General features: G+C 31.6%; 1 protein-coding gene across 3 annotated transcripts; it reads left to right on the top strand.

The window, feature by feature from the left end:
• The first annotated feature begins 21,879 nt into the window (after positions 1-21,879).
• Positions 21,880-25,842, top strand: LOC109790287 (mitochondrial inner membrane protease ATP23). Of its 3 annotated transcripts, none has more exons than XM_020349404.3 (5): positions 21,880-22,039; positions 22,275-22,396; positions 23,575-23,712; positions 23,797-23,880; positions 25,590-25,842. In XM_020349404.3, exons 1-5 carry the CDS (start codon positions 21,988-21,990, stop codon positions 25,722-25,724), a joined length of 531 nt encoding a protein of 176 aa, XP_020204993.1. In that variant the 5' UTR covers positions 21,880-21,987; the 3' UTR covers positions 25,725-25,842. The 3 variants fall into 3 exon arrangements, with proteins under 3 accessions (XP_020204993.1, XP_020204995.1, XP_020204994.1); XM_020349406.3 differs by lacking the exon at positions 25,590-25,842 and adding an exon at positions 25,185-25,561; XM_020349405.3 differs by lacking the exon at positions 25,590-25,842 and adding an exon at positions 25,179-25,561.
• Positions 25,843-26,453: the final 611 nt, after the last annotated feature.

Genomic DNA, 26,453 nt, shown 5'->3' with positions numbered 1-26,453 from the left:
GATAATTAGCCACATTTACGCAACTGACCTCTCAAGTATTAAGAGTTTATTTGGATATAAGTTAGAAGTGTTTTTTGTAGTTTCTTTATTAAAACAAAGAGTATTTTTCAATAAAGAAACTTTCTGAAAGGATTCTAAACTTGTATCAAAATAGATCTTAACACTAGTTAAGTAGTGACAAATACAATTAAGATGGGCTTGTCCGTGACCACTACTATGGTCGATGCTAACAACAACCAACCATACTTTTTATGTCAACATAGCATTTACATGTTGTAACACCCTAAATTTGAGAAAATAAAATAGAATAGAAATTAAAATTAATTAAATATTTTAAAAAATTGAAAATAAGTTAATTGGGTTTTATTTATAAGATGAAAATGATTTTGAAAATAGTTGTTGGGTTTTTAAATAAATTAGGCAGGCCTTAGAAAATAAAAGGTGTTTAAGATTTTATTTTTGCTTATTCTTATTCTTCTTCTTCTTTTGCCTTCTTGGAATGCTCTTTATCTCATTAAAACCTCGTGTGTAGGAGTTCAGATTTAGAGGAGAAGATTGGATCACTACACTTTTTACATCACAAGAGCATATTTTAGGTAAGGTTTTTCTCATTAAAACCTCATGTGGAGGAGCTTAGAGTTAGAAGAGAAGATTTCATCACCTCAATTTTTCTTTAAAAGACCATTTTTCAGGTAAGGGGAAGTGAGACTATCCCATTCATGGGTGTGAAGTAAACGTGGGTAAAATTGAATGATTATAATTGAATTATATGCCTTATGTTTCGAGGAATAAAATGTACACCTAGTCTTGATAATTAATGGAAAACTCATGCATAATGAACTAGTAACCTAAGAAGTAATTGTTGTAATAATCAATTATTCAGTAAAATAATCTATTAGTTGAGAAACTGGTTTTTGTAATAATTAATTATTGCTCAAAATAATCAATTAAACTATTTTTGGTTGATTTCCAAGTCTGCTAAGAACAAAATAATCAATTATCTATGTAAATAATTGATTATTTCTGTTAGAAAAATTATATATATATATATATATATATATCACTTTCACACTTACAATAGAGAGACTTGAATCTTTATAATAACTTTTTTTGAAAACACTCTCTTAAAAGCATTTTTTTTTACAAGAAAAGGTTCAGTAAGCTTTATGGTAACCTCAATAAAGATTTCAAGATTGGAATTGATCATCATATTCATGGAGTGAAAGGATAAGCTACTTTGGTTGATTCACCTACTCTAGTTTTGTTTTGTACATTAGGTGAATTTGTTCCTTAATTTCTATATTCTATTTTTCTTAAGAAAGGAAAATCTTGTAGTGGGGTGCTACAAGTAAGTGCTTATTGGAGTGCAATAAGTGGTTTCTTTAATAATGTATAAGTGTATTACATGTGGTATTGTGATTATAAAACTTCTGATATTAAAGATTGATGAAAAATCTCAATCGGATTGATTGAGGATTAGATGTAGGTCACAAGTGTATGTGACAGAACCAATATAAATTGGTTGTGCATTTTTCTCTCTCTACACTTGACTTTACATTCTTCTAATTCTATTTCTATACTTATTGTTATGTATTATGAGGCTTAAACATTGCATATAAAATTGAGTAAACTTAGACATGTATTGAATTTGAACATAGTATCTTATATAAAACTATAGATCAATATACTTCTATGGAAAGATTTAGAAAAGTTTTTCAAAACCAAGAAAATTGCACAAGAAATTTTTAAGTAACCAATTCACCCTCCCTCTTAATTAGGCCATATTTTCTAACAGAAAGTAGATATTTGTGGGTATGATTTAGACTCGAGAATTACATAAACTTGTTGAGAAATGATAGTTAGAAGGCGAGTGTCATGTTTTGCACATGAAAATGCAACCTTCGTATCTTATAAGACTTTATAGGAGACTTAAATGATTGAATTATCTTTTTTATGTATGCATATTAGCCTTGGATGTTATCTTTCCAATGGCATTGGAATCACCCACAAATCAAATCTAGAACACGAGTTATGATCAAATTAGTGAACGAAAGTCAAGTTGTCAAATTTAGACTTAAATGTTGTGGTTTTTTAATTTTTTAAAAAATAATAATAAAGTCAACTCTTGAGATTAACATCGAAGTTGTAAATATTTGTCTTGTTTTTCCAATAAATATGAGATCAACTTGATATCATAAGTATTACTTCTAATATGGCATTTAGACCCCACTATGTCTTATAAGCTTAAGATAAGAAGAGACAATTTGTGATTTGAAATTATAAGTTGTTTTATTCTTTAAGTGCTTCATATAACATTTTATTTTTCATAAATTAAAAAAATTATTTTATTTAAATAAAAATTATATTATAGACTTAGCTATTTCAATTAATTAGGTTTATAATATAAATAAAATGCTTTTATTAAACAAAATAAAAGAAGTAGCAGTGGGTTAATAAAGGATTCTTGGGTTGTACTTCTAAGCCCAACTTTAAGACATTAAAAAACTAAGAAAAAGAGGGGGTTAGTTGCATCTCTTTTGAACTCTAAGAGAACATGCAGAGGAAACCTTAGAAGGAGGCACCAGAGAATGTGTGAAGTAGCGGTAAGAGTAGTGAAAGGTGTGCAAGTGCCTTGGAAGTTGTCATTAGAGGTAAATGGGAGTGAGAATGTCTCTTCTATGGGTACATATGAGTGGTAATGTAGAGAGGTCTCTAACTTCTTAGTGTTGGGTGAGAGGTGCCATGTTCGACACTGTCTTATGTCATTTTTCAATAGAGATGATGTAGGGCTTGGCTAGGATCACACTAACGTATTTGTTTTAAAGGATTCTTTGACTTCTTTGTGTTAGGTGTAAAAGTAACCACACTAGGCATGATTGAGAGATGGAGGTTTGTGACCTATCCATGTCAAGTAGGGACATAACCACACGAGGTGCAAACGGGACAAAGTGGCCCCTAACCTCACAACATGAAGATATCCTCATCGGGAACTACGTCAATGTTGAAATTAACTAAAATTTAAAGTATAACCAGTAGAAAAGGAACATGTGATTAGTGATGTCATTAGGATTAGAATAAGAGAATATAAGAGTAACTAATCGTGGTTAGTCAAGTAATGAATAAAGGATATGAAAGTGTGGATAAGGGAAGAACTATATAAGTATATTTGAGTAAAGATAGAAAGATAGGGAGTATGATGAAAAGAGATTAGAAGTGTGTGATGATATAAGTATATGAATGATAATGATGACTAATGAATGAATGGATAAAATATTTGATGATGTTATGATGTTGATAAGATAAGGAAGTCTAGGTAGAGAGGGTTGGTAGTGATGAAATCCAAGTAGGGCTTGGTACCTCGTGGAGAAAACCAAACAAAGAGGTTTGACAATGTTAGTCAAATAGCCTCGTATAACTTAAGGGGGGTGAATTAAGTTTTCCAAATTTTCCTCTTATAAAACTTTTCCGAATTACTTTCTTACAAATTCAATTCCTTAGATAAATTTATATGTAAAGAATGAATGATGATGCAAACTACTCAATCACAATAAGAGTAGATATACACTTTTATGATCTTAATGAACTCTTTTAGAATGATACAAATGAATTTGGCCAAGATGTTTTTGTATATGACTTTTTCATAATAGAGTTTGTAACCTTCCTCTGAAAAATTATAGGTATTTATAGACAATTATTTCTTAGGTTATGTCTTTTCATGAAGAGTTGTAACTCTATAATTTTTTAGAAAATAGGCTCTAGTAATCGATTACAAGAATTGGTAATCAATTACAACAGTTTAAGTTCAAAATGTTTGAAACGTTGTTTCATTTAAATTCAAATTTTGAAGTTTTATCTTCTGATAATCGATTATAAGGTCTGGTAATCGATTACTAGAACACATTTTGTATTCAGAATTTGAACGTTGAAATTTCCTGTTCTGGTAATGGATTACAAGGCCTGGTAATGGATTATCAGAACATATTTTTATATTTTTTTATTGTTTCAAAAACTTTTATGTAGAAAACTTCATATCAATAATGTCTTTCACAAATCTCTTTTAAGAAATGATTTGAACTATTCTTTAAAGCTTTTGTTAAGTCTTTTGAAAACATTTTTACTTACTTTCAAAAGATTTAAAACTTGTTTAAATTTAAAGAGATTAATTTGAGATTTTTGAAAACTTATTCTCAAGGCCAAGCATACTTGCAATTCTAAAGAATTCTTTTACATTCTTAGCTAAGTTGATAAGAGTTATCCATGTAAGACTTGAGATCTTGTTCTTGCATCAACTTGCTTTAGCTCAACCTTGATTCTTCTTCAATGCTTTATAATCACTTTGGCATCATCAAAACATTTGTGCATATTTTATTCCACAGACAAGTTGTTGTTGTTGCTAACATTGCAATTTTTTGTTGTTGTTATTGTATGAAGTTATTTGTGTGGAGTTCATACACAACATACATACTTTCTTTGGTGAAGTGGTGTGAATTTATGTAAGAAGGTCTCTAAGTTCATCTACCTAGACCATCGAGTTATTATGGTAGGGAACCTTTAACAAGAATGGAAGGTTACTACAATTGAATATAATGCTTCAGCTAGATCCTGATAGATATCTCCTAGTTGAAAGTGGATTGAGAGGGTCACCCAGTATGTGGTGATTCGGTCCATTGCTTCTAAGTTGCCTTATATTGGAGCACCTTTTGACAATGATAGAAATTGGTATCACATACATGTATAGTTAGGAGTATATGTGACATGAGACATTTCTATTACGCATTAGTGTGTCTAACATTATTAGTGACAGGTAAAAATGACACGTGTTGATAATTAACTAGATTAAATATATTTGGTGACTATGAGATGGATGCACCTTGAATGCTAGATATATTGTGTTGATTTTAATTGTGAATGTATGTTGTGTTAAGTACTGCCTATATACCACTTATGTGCTATACATAGATGAGATAAATTATCACTCATTTTTGTTGTGTAGTTTGTTGGTTTTGTTTGGGTTGATCACCACTACAAGAGAGCAAGTATATGAGATTGAGCATGAAGGAGATGTAGCTTAGTGCTTCAGTTGGTGTTTGGGATCTTACTCTAATAGTATGACATTAGGGTTAAAGGAAATTATTATGCTTTTTAGTCTAGATGGATCTTAGTTGTTTTATGATGTTTTGTTATTTTGAAGTTTTGTATAAAAGGATGATTTGTACCTTGGTTTTTGGACTTATATCAAAGTTTATTTACTTTTTTGTTAAATATTTTTATTTAACAATCTATCAACCCTTTTACATTATGGATTCATATTTAGGTGTGTTATAATATCTTTTTATTTTAATATATTTTATTAATGATCTTTATTTGTTATGTTTTGGGTGTAGAAGGGTGTCACACTTAATCTTGGGAATGGTTTGACATACTTATATCAATAGTTAAGAAAAAGAAAATATGAGAGGAGATATTTGTGAATGAATTATAAATGGTTTATGATGAAGGTATGAAATTATGTTTGTAAGTACTTATGCTTTAGTTTTTATGCGTGTATAGGACAAAAGATGTTTCTACATGATGTGCATTATATGAAATGTTTATGTGTGGCATAGGAATTTATATGTGATATGTAATGATTATGAGTGATGTGATATGATATGTTGATATTTTTCTTTAGATTATTGTGTTCAACGTTTGAGACGTTGGTGAATGATAAGATGTGAGATGATGATAATGTGTGATATAAGAATGAAATGATGGTGACATGGAATGTGAGTAACTTGATCTTGTCATAAAGCTATGTGATGTGTACTTGTGACGATGATATGATGAGAATTGTGAATAGCGTTTGTATGTGAGGCATGCATCATGTGCATGAAATATTTTACAATTGTACATGAGATTTCACTCTTAAGCCATGATATTTCACTTTCGACCCATGATATTTTCCTTTAGACCATGAGTATTAACCTTTGGACTATGAAAATTTTCCTCTGGGCCATGACGGGCCAAGTATTATAAGATCATTTGGTGTCGCATGCATATAGTTTAGTGAAACTTGTGTTCATTGCAATTGTGTGATCATGATTAATATAGATATATTGATGTTTATTGTATTACTTCTTTAAGTTATAATTGTGATGAATATTACATTAAAATGTTATATGCATACTTATGCTATGTTATTGTATGTGTGTTGTAACACCCTCAGCTCCTCATGCATAATAATATAAAAACAATTTTCAATAAAAAAATACTTCATCAAATAATTCAAAATAGAGGTAAAAAGTACTATATTCTAAATTCAAAATTCAATAATTAAAGATAAACCAAACTATTACAAGAAAATGTGGAAATGTTTTCAAAATAAATAAACTATAATCCCTAATGTAAAAAACATGAAAATATTCCTAGGTAAATCTCAATGATACATCTAATCAGAGCCTCCACATCCATCAACTAAACTCCTCCAAAGTGAAAATTATTTGCATACATATAGAAAAACGAACACAAGGAAATAGGACAGTGAGAACATATATTACTTCGACTACTCATATAGGAGAAAGTTAGGTAATCACACACAAACAATACACATATATGGAATATACATAAGCTCATTAATAATTAATGATGGAAGCACTTGGAGAAGAAAGTTGTTCATCCAAGTCTCCATGCAAAGGACCGAAGAACTCTTAAGGTAGAACTCCTTTGAGGTGGTGGAATCACCTTAGAGGTTTCTCCAATGGTGGAGAAGCAATGGAATAGGTTCGGTTACTCCTAGCTTGTTGTAGAAGCTTGAGGAACTAAGGCAAAGTTTGAAGAAACTTTGATAGAAACCTTAGAGAGAGAGTTCTTCACGGTTTTTAAGACTCTTGAGTGAGAAAGAAATCTGATTTCTATTTCTCAAAATGTTCAAAAGTGAATACAAGAGTAGAATATACAAATATATAGGGAAAGGTAGCTTGTAGTGTAAGCTAACCTTAACCATGGTTAACTAGGAACCATGGTAAGGTGTAGCTAACCATCCATGGTTTCTAAAACTTGTAGGAGAAGCTAACCTTGACCATGGTTCACTTAAGAACCATGGTAAGGTCAGCCTAACCTACCAAGGTTTAGAGACTTGGAAGGCAAGCTTCAAAGCTTGAAGGAGAAGCTAGCAAATTTTGGCTAAGAACAAAAGTGAAGGCTAGGCGGCCAAGGCTCCAAAATGCTCCATGATTTATTTTGAAATTATTTGATTTGGTTTAGTTAGGTTCATCATATGATGATGAGACCTAGCTAAATCAAATCTAAGAAAAATTAGGAGCAAAATGAATCTAATATGTAAAATTTTGCCTAGGCCCAGTTCTGGCTCAATTACTAATCACACCCTCAAGCATTGCTAAATGCCACCCCTTTTTTCCTACTGAAAAAATATAAAATGAATGTATCAACTAGGGAGGTTAAATGCAGTTAGACTCTCCAAGTAACCTACCTTAAAATCAATATACAAACACTAATAAAAACAAGTAAAGTGTCTCACAAATACAAAGGCAAAAATAAGTCTATACAAAGAAACTACTATATATACAAACATATGAAAAAGGTCTTTAAGGTCATCCTATTCCTCTTGATTCTTTTAAGATATCACCTCTTGGATTCCTTGGCCTTGGCCATAGTCTATCATCCCCTCCCTCTTAAAAAGGATTTGACCTGAAATCTCGAGGGTCTTCATGATTATTGGCCATACCTACAAATATATAATAAAATTCATTAGAGGTAATATTCTCAACGAATAAATGTTAAAGGTATATCCTAGAAGGAATCCTTTCATGGAACCTAAAGAAATCTATGATACTAGACCTTCTAATATAATGAATAGGATCCTCTCCTAAACATAGACTAGGTATATTACTAAATCCTAAAAATGTGCTAAAACTAAAACTATAGCACACTAAAGACTTAATGCTAAAAACTAAAACATCTTGCCTAAAGTACCCTATGTGGTAACCTAGGCATTTCCTAGAAAATAAGGAAAATACTACTAAGAAATTTCCTAAACAATTTTGGATTATATTATTTGTTGGATAGTTATGAAAAGAATTTTTCACAAGGAACCTTGAAGGTTCATATTTTATATCCGACAAATAATATATTCCATAAATTGGGTGCATTATTGACACAACTAAGGTAGGAAAAGTCCTACACAAAAGAAGGCTATCTACCTTGGGCACCACCAAGGAAGTAGTATGAGAAGTGGAACTAAGTGAAGTCCATTTCTCCTTCACCAAATCTTGAAGTTGAAACTCTTTTTCTTTAAAAATAATGGATTTATGAATCTCCTCCTCAAGACTAGTGGCAGAATGAGGGCAAGAGTTAAGATCTTTATGAATAAAGAGAATTTTTTCCATAGGATTTTTAATACTAAAACAATTCTCTTTAGTCACAAATCCTTTAGAGGATATTTCTTCCTCTTTACTCTTCCCTGCACAAAGCTCTTTCTTTTTTTCTATTTCTTCTTTTCTTTTGATTTTCATTTTTCTTCTTCTTTAGTGTTTTCTCATGTCTTCTTTCAATTTTTCTTCTTCTTGTTTAAGAATTCTCAACTTCTCATCTAGGATAGCAAGTTTGGCCTCTCTTTCAATTTTCTCCTTCTCTTTTTGAGAGGCCTCTTGCTTCTTCCATAGTTTAAGTGATTTTATCTCTTTTGTTAAGTAAGAAATGCTTTTAGGAGAGCTATCACTTCCACTATAGTTGGATTGTTGAGACATTTTAAACAACAAGATTTTTCTCTTCACACAAAAATAGATTTTAAGAAAATAGTATTTTTGAGTAGTGCTTAGACTTGGCACTTGGAGGTTTAAGAGTACAAATTGAACTTTGGAGGGAGGTGAGCTACTAAAGAGCCACTTAATAACCAAGCCTCTTCAAGTAAAAATCTCTAAACCCCCTTGTACGTTTGCCTTGCACAAAACAATTTTCACAAAGGTATTTTTTCAAAGAAAAATAACAAGCAAGTGCCTAAAGTGTACAATTAATCAAATACTTGAAAACATAAATGGCAAGAAAACATAGATTGCTTGAAAACTTAAATTGTTGAAAACATAAATTGCTTAAAACATAAATTGCATGAAATCTTAAAGACAAGAAAACATAACTAGGTGTTGAAAGCAATTAAACCTATGTGAGAGCTTGAAAGGCACCAAAGACCTTCAAGGACCCTCTCACAAGTACTACACGGTTTTACTATTAGAACACTTAAGGAGAGATGGAGATACACCAAAGGCACTCCAAGACACTCCTTAATAAAGGCCTTGTACAAAAAATGAGAAGTTGAAAAATTTACAAGAGATGAAATGTAAATTTACACCAAATGAAATGCAAATTTACACTAAATGAAATGTAAATTCACATTCAAATGAAATGCAAATTCACTTGAAATGAAATTAATGGCTGCAACAAAAGTTTTTAGAAACAAAATTCAGCCACTAATTAGTGACAAATTTAGTGATGGATTTAGAAATAGAAATTTTTGAAATCAAAATTTCCGTCACTAAATTTGTTACTAATTTCTTGTTTTCACAAAAAATTTTACTAAAATTTGGTTGTTCCTTTTCTTCCAATTCCAGCCACCAAGATTGCTGCCCTCACAAGTGTATCACTCCAATTTTATAAGTAGCCTTGATGATGGATACTTCTAGGTGTTTAGAACTCAAAGCCAAAAATCCAATGGAGAAGAAATTCTTCTAGGTTGCCACCAAAAAGTCTCCAATATTGACTTCCTTTGAGCTTGGCCTTCAACACCTTCAAGGAGCACTCAAAACACCTTAAGTGATGGAATGACAAGTCTAAAAACTGAAAATGCCCAATTAGGAACAGCTACACCAAGTGGTGGAAAGCAATGTGACAAGACTAGAAGGAATTCCAAGAAAAGACAAGCAACAAATAAATCACTATTTGAAAGCTAGTACACAAAGGAATTCCTAACAAAGGCACTAGAATGGATTACAAAATAGAAGCTAAGATTAGAAACAAAAATAAGACACAAAACATGTGGCTGGAATGAAAATTTGAGCACAAACACACCAAAAACCGAGAGCTAGTAAACTAGTTTTTCACTCCTTTTGGCATTTTCTTTTGCTATTTTCTTTCTTTTCTTTTTGCAATATATTTTTCACTTCTTTTTATTTTAACAACCAGGAGTTTTAATGCCTTTTTAACATATATGAAACTCGGTTTTGATGAATTAAAACTGCTGCAAAAAATTTTCACACAAAACAAGAGGTTTTCACATGCATCATTAAACTAGTGCTTCACAATTTTGTGCTATTTTTATGTCAAATTTTTAAGCACTTTTTCTTTTGATTTTCTAATGCTTTTCACACAGTTAAACCTCTGTTTTGCCTCTGTTTTAATGAGTACAAGAATTATAAAATTTTCAGCCACATCAAAGAATTGAAGAGAACCTAACATGAGAGTGTTTGAAGCATTTTCTTGACAAACTTTTTAACAAGACATAAAGGAAACCTAACTCTAGAAAATTTGCTAGGACTAATAGCAAATTAAGAACTCAAACATGTAAAGCAAAAGCACATGTAGTAAGGTTCAGATTTAATAAGCAAAAATGCACCACAAAATGCTTCACAAACAACACAAAAAAAAAATTAGGTCAAACAAGCTAGTCTAGGAATTTTCAACATGCAAAAGGACTACACATGACTTCTATAACAAAACAAGTGATTCAAAAATAAAATCTATGCTCAATGAATGTTGTCCAATCACGGACACATGTTATAGAATGGAGAGACACAAACAAAATACAAAAAACGCACAAGTAGAGAAGAACCTAGGCGCACACACAAAAATTGACCATGGTTCACTTAAGAACCATGGTAAGGTCAGCCTAACCTACCAAGGTTTAGAGACTTGGAAGGCAAGCTTCAAAGCTTGAAGGAGAAGCTAGCAAATTTTGGCCAAGAACAAAAGTGAAGGCTAGGCGGCCAAGGCTCCAAAATGCTCCATGATTTATTTTGAAATTATTTGATTTGGTTTAGTTAGGATCATCATATGATGATGAGACCTAGCTAAATCAAATCTATGAAAAATTAGGAGCAAAATGAATCTAATATGTAAAATTTTGCCTAGGCCCAGTTCTGGCCCAATTACTAGTCACACCCTCAAGCATTGCTAAATGCCACCCCTTTTTCCCTACTGAAAAATATAAAATGAATGTATCAACTAGGGAGGTTAAATGGAGTTAGACTCTCCAAGTAACCTACCTTAAAATCAATATACAAACACTAATAAAAGCAAGTAAAGTGTCTCACAAATACAAAGGCAAAAATAAGCCTGTACAAAGAACTACTATATATGCAAACATATGAAAAAGGTCTTTAAGGTCATCCCATTCCTCTTGGTTCTTTTAAGATATCACCTCTTGGATTCCTTGGCCTTGGCCATAGTCTATCAATTAATCCATACACGAGCTTAAAATAATTAAAGGAATAATTCTCAATTCATACTTCATCACATCACAACATAAACCAAATTTATAATTCAAATGCAAACAATATGTCATGTTCATGCAAGGACAAGACTCTTCTATTGATATGCATGTGGTGCCAACAAAACACATTATCATTGCCCGAAGGTTGAGTAGTCTAGGAGTACATGTCCATCACAACACTTTACACTAGAAATACATACAAATAGGGTCTCGTCAAGATAGCTAAGCCATGCAAGATCTGCCCCATGAATACAATGGGTGAGACCAAGGATTCCTTAACCAAATTGTCCCCAAGGACTGATCCCTAAACTTTTATACAATGGGGCCTTCCCTAGTAGTGTATTTTGTATTGTACCCATCACAAAAATAGTTATGCAAATGATGACTGACATATAGACTATTGTGCAAAGTCACTTTCACAATTTCATGTTCAATTTGTATCTCAATTTGCAACTTCACTCAGGTTAGTATTTCATACCTCCAACACTTATCACAATTTCTACATGACTAAGAAGTAGTTAGGCTTCACAAGATCATTAACACTTTTCATATTTCACATGTCTTACAATATAATAGATCAATCTACTCTATTCATATTCATCAATCAATAACATACAATACACTTCACTGATTTTTCATTACACAACATATAGACAACCAATTTCAAACAAGTAAGTTTAAAATAAGAATTAGTGCTTTAAGTGCCCTAGGATTTTCTCTAAGCGACGAAAATTCGCTCAAAGTGCCTATAAATTCACTTTAAGTAAGCATAGTCAAGGAACACCCCTAAATCTCCACATCTTCTCGCTTTGAGCTTAACCGATTAAATTTCACTCAAAGCAACCGTAATTCGCTGTGAGTGAGCCAATTCAAAGGGTATGTTAGACTTGGTTTCACAAGCTCGCTTAGAGCGATAAGTTCTCACTCTGAGCTAGTTTACTCAAAAACTTGCATACTTTGCGATTCTTTCGCATATAATTTCCCACAAATTAATAAAGTAAAATGGCATCTAAAGTCTAATTAATTCTTTCTATCATAAATAGTTACTATAGTTAATTGTTTCTTCAATAATTTACTTTTTGTTTGTCCTTAGGGTTCCCCGAGAACTGATAGGCACTTATAAATTCATAAACTAAAGCAACTCATAGATCAAACATATAGTCAAATGCATATATCATTTAAAACACAACAATTATACATGGCAGATTCATACTAGGTTCATTTTTAATCCCTTACACACATACATACACATACAACCTAAGGATTAGGGGTCAATCTCGCTACTCAACAATTAACCCACACCAGGAGTGAGGTTCTCACTCTCCTTTACTTTGATGGACACTTAAATCGGGGTTCTAATCTCTAAGCCTCTCTCCAGTTGCCTTGGGTTCTCCTTCCTCTACTAATCACAATATGCTCAAATTTTGAAAAGTGAAACAGACCTAATACTACTAATTAATGTATTTAAACAAACATTATGATGCTCACCAACACACATGACCCATCAGCAAAAGCATATCTTAGTTTAGTTAACCTCATAATTTTGAATTTAAAAAGATAAATAACAACTATTACCTTATCCTATACCTCAAAATATATTATCTCTCAATTAGTTAATTAGAAAATCTTTTATTAATATTTTTTTAAAAAAGTGGGATGTTACATGGGTGGCTATCTAGCTCTATCTCACACTAATATCCAAATTGAGTCATTTTTCACTCCCTTATTATTTATTGTGTTCTATGTATATTTTTCACGTGAGAATCATCTTGATGATGATGCTAGTGGTGAAACTTAGGTCTTGTAATATGCATATGGGTCAAGGTTTAGTAGGATGTGACATTGGGGATTAAGAGTTATGTTTTGTAATTTTTTTATACCTTGTACTGATTAATCTTTTGGAGTTTTGTTATGGCTTTTGGGTAACTTGACTTTATCTTGTTTTGGTTTCTATATTAGTTAACTTTTCTAGAACTTGTTTAAGTTTATGAAAAAAATGTACGTTCTTTATTCTCGGTGATGTTCTTGCAAACTCTTTATAATACTTACGATCAAAGTTGTATTCAAAAAGTTTTTTTTATTGTTTTACAATTAATTATATATGTTTATTAACAAGTAAAAGGTGTCATAAGTGTCATCAAGGTATAAGTATAAAAAAAATTCTGTCAAATTTCACAAATTGGAAATAGACCTATAATTCCAAGGATTAAATTAAAGAAAAATATAAAAAGATAAAAGATCCAATTATATTTTTTTTAGTTTAAGGATCCAATTAAAAATATGTAAAAAAGTTTAAGAACCAAATAATGTATTAATTTATTTTTTATTTGAATTTTGTATTATAAACATAGAAAAATTATTTTTTCAACAAAATTACCAAAATATTTTGGCCCGTCTATAACTAGATGTGAAGGTTGTCTAAAAATTTCTTTGAGAGTGTTTCTAACATAAACTAAAGATGTTGAAAGACACATGATGAAATTTGTATGAGTGTCATTAGATAGTGAAGTTGTAAAGATGGTTTGTAACGTCCGATAGAAATGTTTCGTGTAAAGAGTGTTTGTAATGTTTGATAGAAACGTGTGAGTGTCATTTCGCAACTTTTAGATATGTTGTTGCTCTTGATTTTGCCAAACACTTTAAATTTTATACACTTAATATAGTTATCAACTTATCACAAAACAATTATATTCCAACATTTTCTTGATTATTTCATTTTTTATATGTTAATGCTCTCAATTTTCAAATTATTTAAATTTAAGTCTCTCGCCTCAAAAAACTAATAAATAACAAGAATGTTGATTAATGAACTAGTGAGCGTTACGTTTTTCTTTCTATATGTATTAAAAATGACACCTCAATATAATAATAAGTTAATAATTTATTATGATAATATCTTAATGTATGTATCCTTCAACAATATCCTCATAAAACTACTCATGGTACTTTTTTTATTAATTCTTTGTAGTATAAATATATGGATTTTACTTTTAAAACTACTAAAATATTTATCCTCATGTGAACCTGACTATAAAGGTTATCTAAAACTTATGAGTTTTTTTAATATTAATTAAAATTTATAATTGTGAAAAACCAAACCGATCAATCAGGCTAGTCGAATCGGGAATGGATCTAGTTCAGTTCGATTAGAAAACTGTTCTATAACGAACACTAAAAGAAATTTGTCATATAGTGACACATACCCTATAGTGATACTATACATGTCATTAAAAATTACTTTTACCCATACAATAACTATAATATATGTTGGTATATAATATGGTAATATGGGATATGTTTAGGGTTATGCTCTTATGCACAATTCTTGGGATTATTTCATCAATTGGAATAATTAATTTGGCGTACATTTTATCCGTTTTAATTCTCCTTTATTGCAGAATAATGCCAAATCATATCAAGGATATGATAGAGATAATTTAGCCTGAAGTTTAAGATATGTAGCTGTCATATACTTGTATATAATTACCTATTGATTAATAGAATGAGATACACAATTCTTTTTCATAACTTTGTTATGGTATCAGAGCCTACAAAGTCTCGGTGAGAACGTGTGACAAAACTCTTCTCATGGATAAAGCTGAGATCGAGAAGAAGACCGAATTGGTGAAAAAGATACCTTCACCATATGACTTGCATGCAAACGATAATTCAGGAAATTTGATTAGAGGAAGAAATGGAGGTTTTCGAGCAAATGCAATGCAAGTGAATGGAGAAACCAACGGGACTAATGTAAATGCATTGAGTGGACTGAGTTTTGAACAATGGCAAACTCTAAAGGATTTGTTGAACAATCACAAAGGAACCATAAGTGACAAAATGACAAGTAAACATAGTGAGTGGATCATAGACACAGGTGCCTCTAGCCACATGACAGGAAACTTGAGTTTATTATGTGGGCTGAGAGACGTAGTTGGGTGTCTAGTGAGACTTCCAGATGGAAAACAACTAATGGCAAACAAAGAAGGGATAGTGACACTTGATGGAGGATTGAAAGTAGAAAATGTGCTTTATGTGCCAACATTGAGTTGCAACCTGTTGTCTATTTCTCAATTGACAAATGAAACAAATTGTGTTGTCTATTTCACTAACAACTTATGTGTTATGCAGGATTGCACTTCGAAGATGCTGATTGGAGTGGGTGAACAACGAGATGGACTTTACTTCTTTAAAGGAATCCGAAGTGAGAAAGCACACAAAGCTAATGGAACTTGTGAACTTAATCTGTGGCATCAACGCATGGGGCACCCTTCTTTCAAGGTCACTAAATTAGCTTCCAACATGAGATGTGATAGCGATATTTTGAAGAACAAACCATGTGATGTATGTTTACGGGCTAAGCAAACTAGAGGTGTCTTTCCATTAAGTACAAATAATGCTGGTGGTAGTTTTGAATTAATACACTGTGATTTGTGGGGGCCTATAGAACTCCCTCTTCTTGTGGTGCTTCATATTTTTTGACAATAATGGATGATTTTTCTCGTGCTATTTGGATTTATTTGATTTCTGATAAAAGGAAAGTGTCATGTACATTGTTGAATTTATTTGCATTAATAGAAAGACAATTTAGTAAACAGATTAAAGTGCTACGTAGCGATAATGGTACTGAATTTACATGTTTGAGAAACTACTTTCATGAACACGGGATAGTATTTCAAACATCTTGTCCAGGAACCCCACAACAAAACGGAAGATTAGAAAGAAAGCATAGACACATTCTTAATGTTGCTCGTGCTCTACGACTTCAAGGTAATCTCCCTATTTCTTTTTGGGGTGAGTGTATCTTAACAGCTGGATACTTGATTAATCATACCCCCACTCTAGTGTTGTCTGGAAAAACACCATATGAGATGTTGTATGGTCAAGCCCCCATGTATGATCATTTAAAAGTTTTTGGTTGTTTATGCTACGCACACAACTTGGATAGACATGGTGATAAGTTTGCCAGTCGAAGTCGAAAGTGTATCTTTGTGGGTTATCCTTATGGGAAGAAGGGTTGGAAATTATTTGATTTAGATACTCAATGCTATTTTGTGTCTCGTGATGTTGAGTTCTTTGAAACAGAGTTTCCTTTCACACATACAACTGAGGTCAAATATGATTTATCTTTGGATTCACCGTTAATGAACGATGCATTGGATAATGATGATGATAATGATTTGGATAATGACACGAGGATGGGAGAAAATACACTCATTGAGGTAGTTGCAGGTTCTGAAGTGAGGGGGGGTGTTACCTTAGACAGTGAAAGAAGTGATGAACTCGTAGAAAAAGGAAATAATCCTACTCCAAATGTTGACTCACTGGAGCTTGTTCGTCAAAGCAGTTTGGAGGAACTAGGAAGAGGTCATCGTACCAAATTGCCTTCCGTGAAGCTACGTGAGTATGTAACTCACACCATAAAGAAGTTAAGTCCATCTCCAAGTCAATCCACTTCACAGTATTCTCCAGGTACTCCCTATCCTATATCTCACTATATAAGTTGTGAAAATTTCTCTGAAAAGCATTGCAGGTTTGTTGCTGCTATTACTCTAGCCCAAGAACCCACTCATTATGCTGAAGCAGTGCAAGATGCCAAATGGAGGCTTGCAATGCAGCAAGAACTTCATGCACTAGAAACCAATGGAACATGGTCTCTAGAAACTCTACCGGATGGGGAGAAACCTCTTGGTTGTAAATGGGTATATAAGATCAAGCATAATTCAGATGGCATGATAGAGCGATACAAGGCAAGGCTGGTTATTCTCGAGAATCATCAAAAAGAAGGGGTTGACTATACTGAGACATTTGCCCCTATTGTCAAAATGGTTACGATTCGCCTTGTTCTTACTGTTGCAACGACAAAGAAGTGGGAATTACATCAAATGGACGTCCACAATGCTTTCCTTCATGGTGATCTACATGAAGATGTCTACATGAAGCTTCCTCCAGGCTTTCATACTTCTCAACCGAACCATGTTTGTAAATTGAAAAAGTCTTTATACGGTTTGAAGCAAGCCTCTCGTTGTTGGTTTGCCAAATTATCATCTGCTTTGATAAACTTTGGATTTCGTCAATCGGGTTGTGACCACTCACTCTTTACTCTCCTTGTCCATGGAGTGCAAATGATGGTTCTGGTATATGTAGACGATTTGATCATATGTGGGAATGATTCCGCTGCAATTCAACCCTTTAAAGAATATCTTATGCTTTCACATAAAAGACTTGGGACATTTAAAATATTTTTTGGTAGTAAAAGTTGCAAGGATTTCAAGTGGAATATTTTTGTGTCAGCGTAAATATGCATTAGACATCATTCAAGAAGCATGCCTACTTGGTGCACAACCCGTGGCTACACCTCTTGAGCATAATCATCAACTTGGACTAGCCCCTGGACGCTACATTGATCAACCTGACAGGTATCGACGCCTTGTTGGGCGCCTCATATACTTGTGTTTTACCAGACCGGAATTGTCCTACTATGTCCATACCTTGTCGCAATTCATGCAACAACCGCGTTAAGAACATTGGAATGCAGCCTTTCGAATTGTGAGATACCTCAAAGGAAGTCCTGGGCAAGGAATTCTCCTCAAAAGCACATCTGATTTCCAACTACATGGATGGTGTGATTCCGACTGGGCCGGATGTCCATTAACTCGGCGTTCAACTACTGGGTGGTTTGTGTTCTTGGGTCACTCTCCTATATCTTGGAAAACCAATAAACAACATACTGTCTCTCGTTCATCCGCTGAAGCAGAATACCGTTCTATGGCTAGTACTTGTTGTGAACTTAAGTGGCTTCGGAGCTTACTGGCTGATTTAAGCATTTCTCATAAAGAACCTATGCACTTCCACTGTGATAGTTAGGCTGCTTTACATATAGCAAAAAATCCAGTTTTCCATGAACGGACAAAGCATATTGAAGTGGATTGTCATTTCATTCGTAATGAGATACTCCAAGGCACCATTCAACCATCATATGTTCCGACATGAGCAACTTGCCGACATCCTTACAAAAGCCTTAGGACGACATCAATTTCACACTCTGCTTAACAAGCTGGGCATTCGTAATCCTCATGCTCCACCTTGAGGACGAGTAATATGGTAATATGGGATATGTTATACGGGTTATGCTCTCATGCACAATTCTTGGGATTATTTCATCAATTGGAATAATTAATTTGGCGTACATTTTATTCGTTTTAATTCTCCTTTATTGCAGAATAATGCCAAATCATATCAAGGATATGATGGAGAAAATTTAGTCTGAAGTTTAAGATCTGTAGCTGTCATATACTTGTATATAATTACCTATTGATCAATAGAATGAGATACATGGTTCTTTTCCATAACTTTGTTAGTATATTATTAAAAAGTGTGGGGTATAGGCTATAATGACACACAAAATATGTTGTTAAATCTCATTCAAAATCAACACTAAAATTGTGTGTAACTATATGTCAAATAGACATATACCTACATATATTGTACCTATAGTAACACTTTTTATATGTCACTATGTGTAATATTTCTTGTAGTGGAACCGGTTAAAAATTGATAAATTAATCCAATAAAAAAATTAATTTTTAAATTTTTTAAAATTTAATTTAAAATATTTTTAATCAAAATAATATTTAATAAAAATTATAAATTAGAATAACTTATTTTTAATATTTCTTTCATAAATATAATTTAATAATTTATGTTAATTTACAATTTTTAATATCTTTAATTTTATAATTTATATTATATTAATTTAATAATTTTTATTCTAGATGTAATCTTGTTATTGGTGGACATTATTATTAAAATTTAAATTTAAATATTATATTGTATATAATTTAAAATTTTACGTGTTTATTAAATGTTAAGAATCTATAAATAAATTTTTATTTTAATATTTAGTGTTATAAAATTATAATATTATATCTATTTAATATTTTTATACTACTAATAATTATTATTATTTTATTAACATCAGTTGATCACGATTCAACTATAATTGAACTATTAAATCTTAAACCAATGTCTGACTGATTCAATGATCATTTCAATTTTAAAAGTATTGGTAAAATTATTAAAGGAAAAATTATTAAATTTGTTTATTAGTGTTATGGGTGAGAGCACTTACGAAGAGTGGTTATAACAAATTGAAAAAAATATTTCGTGTGGAATGAAATTGGAAAAGTTATCATTTCATAATACTTAAATATATTTATTCTTTTGATCTATTAGAGTATCAATCATATCGTTGTGTGTGGTAAAATCACAAGACAAAGTAAGTATAAATGTTAAATTAATGTATATTTTATAATATTTTTCAAAATAAACAAAATACTTATAAATATAATATCATACTCTCTTCGATTCTTATTATAATGCACAATTTAGAAGAAGAAAAAATAGTGATCCTTTTTTAAGGTAATTTACAATTTTAATAGAACATTAGTTTTATTTTAATTTTTTCTCCCTATTATCTATTAAAAATAATTAGGGCCAAAAAGAGTATTACACAAAATGTTATCTATTAAATAATTTTTTATTATAATTTTTTAGTTTTTCAAAATTCACTTTTTAAAAGAATATAAAATATTATAAGTTAAAATGACTTAAGCATAACTCAAACTTATTCTAAAAGTACATTTAAAACTTGAACCTAGAAAAAATATCATGGGTCGGCCAGAAGGATAGATTGTGTCTTACTCATTTGTAAATTCAACTATTTAATTATGTGACATAGAAGCTTTGGAAGTGATTTAGGTAAGAGAAGTATAATTGTAGCTTATATAGATCTTATAAGCATAGTTGTGCTTGTCTTGAAAATGGATTGATAAATGAATATTAAGAATTTGAGTTTTATGTTGTTGGGGTTTTTAGGTATTCTTGGAGTTGAAGAAAAATTTGATGAATTGAGTTGTAATCTTGTTGCATATGAGGCTTCTAGTGATTTATGAGTTGATTGTGAGGTGAGGAATTGTTTGTTTGAATAACATGTGTTGTTGGTGAAATGTGGTGGCTGGATTTAAAAAGAGATGGCAAGTTCCATGGTAGAACTCTACCCTCTTGCCCAATGAGAGGTGCATCATGCACGACAGACTTTCATGGTTGATGAACACTAGCCCATAATTTGTGTTCTCACTTAGCGACAAGATGGTCTCTTAGCGAGAATAAGGTCTTATTGGTGGCTTTATGCAAGAGGTCAAGCTTTCCCAGTGAGTTATGGTTGCTTAGCGACTAAACCACAACAAGTCTAGCTTGCCCAATAAGCTAGAGCTCACCCTAACCCATAATGTGTGTTTGCATAGCGACAAGATGATCGCTTAATGAGAATAAGCTTTTATTGGTGGCTTTATGCAAAGGGACAAGCTTTCCTAGTGAGTTATGGTTGCTTAGTGACTAAACTACAATGAGTCTCGCTTGCCCAATAAGCTAGAGCTCACCCAGAGGGATGAGCCATAAAGAAAAGGAGTTTCTTTTAATAAAAGTTTGAAAAAAAATTGTATTGATTTTTTTCTTTATTCAAACCTTATCATTTATTGGTTTTATTATTAATTTTATTATTTTTTTAAATCAATATTATCCTTTGAAATCTTATAAACTTTTATGGTATAAATCTGTTAAAATTCATATTACAAAATCTTGATTATAAAGGTCTTTTAAAAAAATCTTAAAAGTGATTACATTTTTACAAAGTTATTTAAAAAAACAAAAAAAACAAAAAAACAAAAAACAAAAAAACCATTACATTATGATAAATTCTTTTAAAAATCACAAGAATTTTTTGTACTAAAATAGTCTTATGAAATCTCAATCAAGTTCACCATGTAACTCAACTTACAAAATTAACTTATAAGCTGAAAATTTTTACCCACTTATATAAATGTATAATGTTACTATTGTTTTATTTTTAGTCGACATGAGATTTTTAACACACCTCTTACGTTGAGGACAAGACATTTAGATCATAAAGTTTGCAAGACTAGGATATACACTAGTGGTTCAATAGCGGTTGATCCAATAAGTCCAATCACCAGAATACACTACGATATCATCTTAAGAATGTGGATTATGACTTATAAGTTTAAGTCAATTTTATAAAATTGACTTAAAATATGATAATTGTCCTCTACTTATATATATTATTATAATCTTATCTCTAGTCGATATGAAATCACAAATAATTTTAATTATAACCTAATTTATATATTTAAAATTATTTATTTATTATATATTACAACCACATAAAATAAGATATATTGTACAAGATAACATACTAATTTTTATTATAATTTAATTTTAATTCATTGTGTAATATAAATATTTATATTTATTAATTAAGACAAAAGATTGTTTATATATTTTAAAAATATTTATTGTAAAATTAATAAAGCCATTGAACATAGAAGGGCGTAATTGAAGGGACACGAGCAATTACATAAGAAAAGATTTTAACTTCAGGTTATTTGTCGCCTCAGTCAGCAAGCTCTGTGCTAATTCTAGGTTGCCGAGAAATGGTGAAAACTGAGGAAGAATGCCAAGCCATGATTCACAAGAGTTTCCAAAGTATGTCAATTTTCATTCTCAATAAGGCTTTTTATTTCTCGCTTCAAATTGGGCTATCATCAGATTCGTCTTGCTTTTGTGGGTTATGCTCTGAAAGGTTAATTTTAGAATTGGGGTTTTAGGTTTTTTACTATTTGCTTAAAAAAAATGCAATTTTTCTCTGAGGAATCTGGATTGAAGGATTTTTTTTTTTTTTTTGGTTATTTGGTGGGTTAATTTTAACGTTCTTTGACAGCTCCAATGGTGAGGTTTTTGAGGGAACGCTTGGAGAAAGCTGGGTGTGCCGTAGGAGCCAATTTTTTCAAAGCTGTTACTTGCAGTGAGAAAGTCGCCGGTAATTATGTTACTGGTCAAGGGGTACTTATTTTTTCTTTCTATACTTTATTTAGCTTGTTTGGTCTTTTGTTTCAAGTAAAATTTAGTTCATGTTGTTTAGAGAGAATGAGACATTTCTGTAGTTGAAAAATAAAGTAAGAAAGAGTAAAAAAAGAGTGTTATGTTTGCCGCAAAATTCGTTTGCAAAAAGTAAAAATAGATAAAACAGAAAGAAGAAAGAAAAGAGGTAGTAGTCACTGATGTAACAATTATTTTGTTTTCAAATTCTGCCCTTTTAACTAACAAATATATTATACTTGAGGGATAAAATGTTGAAGAAAATGTGTATACACTGAAGATGAAGTGTTATCTTTATAATTGTTATATATATATATATATAGGGAGCGTATCAAGTGAGAAGTTTTTATTGTGAGAAGGTGAGAAGGTGGAAATATAACCCTTAGATTAATTTTCTCTCACTTGATTAAATCTCAAATTTTCTCTCACTTGATTAATCTAAGGGTTATATTTCCACCTTCTCACCTTCTCACAATAAAAACTTCTCACTTGATACGCTCCCTATATATATATATATATATAAGGTGAAATTCTTCACACTTTGCCTCATTTTAGAGCAAAGTTTTACACAATGGGATACACATTAAAATATCTACACTTCTCTCCTCTTCCCTCGTATCAAACACTTCATTTTTCAACTTTTCTTCACTTCCTCTCCCTTCTTTTCCACTTCCCTCTTTCCAAACACACCATTAGTCCCTCAAGATCACTAGTAACATCACAGACAGTGACAAGACTTAGTCAATTAGGTTGAATGAGATGTTTCCATTAGTAACGATATTAGTAAGTGAATTTTGTGCGACTAACTCAATAATAGGGGAGGGTAATAAGATTTTTTTGAAATTACAAAGATCAAAATCAATTTTACCTTATATTTGGAAGACTAAAAACATATTTTAGTCTTATGATTTTAATGGGGATTTTATGTGGTTAGTCTCTTGTACTATTGGAGTCATCCCTCTACACGCATAGTTAAGAAGTTGATTGAAGTTTAGCTTGGTGAAGAAAATAAGCTCTCAATTCTAATCATGCTTCCTTGTTTTGCTGGTGGAATTAGTATTTTGATCAATGCTTTTACTTTGGTTGGATGATAAGGTTTTTAATTGGCTAATGTTCATTTCCTCCGATACTGTTTGTCCCAGGTAAAAGTGTGCAGCAATTATATGCGAATTCAAGACGAAGTCAACCAGGTGGTAATTCATGAGCTAATTCATGCGTTTGACCATTGTCATGCTGCCAATTTGGATTGGTCTGATTGTGCTCACCTGGCTTGTACTGAGGTTCCTATCTAACACTGTCTTCCTATTCATTTAATAAGATGACTTTCTCTCCCCTAATTAATATTTATGATATTGTGAAAAAAGATACGAGCTAGTCATCTAAGTGGTGATTGCCATTACAAGCGGGAACTACTGAGAGGTTTCATGAAACTACGAGGGCATGAACAGGTAAACTTTTTAGACCCCTTCTTCATTAATACAACTCAACTATTTTAGTTGAATCATTTCATAGATTAAATTTGGTATCTTTTCATGGCTACAATATTTAAACAACTGCTTATTGCATTTGCACTAGCATATTTTGAAATTGATCATCAAATAAAAGGTCCACAGGGATAACAAAATTATAAAATTGAGGAATTCAATCATTATCATTTTATTTGAAATAACAATTTTAATTGAAGGCTATGTCTATTGACATTACTAATATCACCCATGTAAGCAATTAGTTATTAAAGGATTAAGACATGGAAAATTAAATCCTCATCTTTGTTGATATCTAAATTACTGAGAGACAATCCGGACATGACCGCCCCTCTTATTATTTGAATCCTGTTAATCATATGAACCTCGAGGACTACCAATTTTGTTGGAAGGTTTTCTATAGCACTGCTAAGAATCTAATTAGATCTTTTATCATGCTTGACTGATAAGTATATCAGATATGATTAGATCAATACTTAGAGTTAGGTTATAGCATCAAGGTAGAAATTGAAAAATCACAGACCAGTGGAAGTCGTTGCCATCCATGTCAAGTTTTTGAAGACTTGGTGTAGAATTTTATCTGCTTGCCGGAGATTAGTGCAAATGTCTTGTCATGTTGGTGGAATATAAAATATGAACAGACAGTAGACAACACCTATCCTTTGATTAAACATTGGTGAAGGAATAATTGAGTAGAGTTCATGGAAACTTATGCCTTTTGTTTTTCTCCTTGCCACATAATGACATGGTGGTATTTCCAATTTTGTTGGATGCAAGCACGAGTTTCTAAATCTCTCCTCCTAAATGGCCACTCTAGCAGATGAATTTAAAATCTAATAGTATATAGCATACACTTAGAAGATGATATTTCAACCATTCTTTATTGCATTTGTCAATACAAACTGAAGCATGGTTTTTTCTTTGATCACAGTGATAAAGTAGAATGGAAGATTGGCCTAATCTTTTCTCTTCTCCGTTTCTTTTTTTTTTTTTTAATATTTTCTTTCATAATCATTATTACATCAAATCACTTTTTCTACGTTGTTTTATACTATAACAACCTTGCTATCTCTAAAGATTGTGTCGTTCAAAACCATAGTGACCTATGGGATGTAAAATTATTGACTACAAAAATTAGAAAGGCTTGAGATATAACTTGCCCCCCCCCCCCCCCCCCCTCAGTATTTGCTTCATGTGCATTGTACTCTAAATGGAAATATAAACTTATTTGGAGCATGACACTCTCTTTACCTTTGGCCAAGGTACAGTATCCTGTGAAGTGTATTATAGAAATCCTGTTCCTAGGTGATGACCTTGACTTTGGTCAACAACTAAAAGATGGGCTAATCCTTCATTTTGTATGAGATGCCTTTTTAGATGGATTGAACCTTGAGCCCAGTCTATAGCAAGGGTGGTTCACACAAATGATATAGTTGAAGGGGTTAAAAAACATGTGGAAGCATAACTTGCAGTACCATATGACTGCTACTTCTTTTTCCTAGTGCTCAATATAACTTGTTCTTTCTTTTAGGGAGCACACTTTCCTCAAAATTATGTATTTTGTTATTCTGTCATGCATTTCTCTCTTTGCTTTAGTATATTTGAGATTTTAGACTTTTTTTTTTTTTTCTGTAATTTGTTCAATACTGAATTAAATGTAATGGTACTTGAAGGAATGTGTGAGAAGAAGAGTTTTGCAATCTCTGTCTTCACATCCCACTTGCTTTGGTCATGCTGCCAAGGATTCTATGGAAGCCATATGGGATATCTGTTACAACGATACACGACCCTTTGATAGAGCTCCTTAAAATCTACATGGTTGGTGCTTGCTTAGAATCATAATAACCCATTGTTGGTTTCTTATTTTGCATGTAACATTATGCACTCAAATCATAGCCACATTTCAATGGATTAGTTATTCTTTCATGATTTATTGTTTTAGAAACCTTCATTATCAGGCTTCTTCCAAGTGTGTTGATGGTTTATTCTTTATATAGTTCCTGTGCTAAGAATATTATGAAATTTGTCAATAAAAATTTGTTTGGATAAACTTCTCCATAAATACTTATAAGAAAAAAATACGAAAGAAAAATAAATAAAGTTTTCTATAAGTTAATCATAACATAATTTGTAGAAGTTTTCTCATACAAAATTTTCAAAATAAATTATTTTAGCTCATGGAGAAGTTATTTAATTTTTTCATCCTGTTTTCTTTTTCTATGAATACTTGTGAAGAACTCTATTTAATAGATGCCAAATTAGGTGGAGTTTCAAGTGAGATGAGGCTTCAATCATAAGGTGAATTCAATTGTTGAAAAAAGGTTGGCCAATAACCTACATCAGTTTCCGTAAATCACATGAAAGCATAAGGTCGATCCACGAAAAAGAAATTAGGATAATATATATGTTTGCCTTTCCCTAATTGCATTTAACACAAACAGCAACATTAGTTATGGAGATTTTTTTTTTGGAAGGAAAATGTAAGCAAACTCTTTTTACTATTATTGAAATTTGTCCGGAATCACAAAATTATGTAG

Source organism: Cajanus cajan, chromosome 11, assembly GCF_000230855.2.
Source record: "Cajanus cajan strain Asha chromosome 11, NIPB_CcT2T_4, whole genome shotgun sequence".
Taxonomy (NCBI): domain Eukaryota; kingdom Viridiplantae; phylum Streptophyta; class Magnoliopsida; order Fabales; family Fabaceae; genus Cajanus; species Cajanus cajan.
The sequence above is the reverse complement of the archived record's forward strand: the minus strand, read 5'-3'. Positions and strand labels throughout refer to the sequence as shown.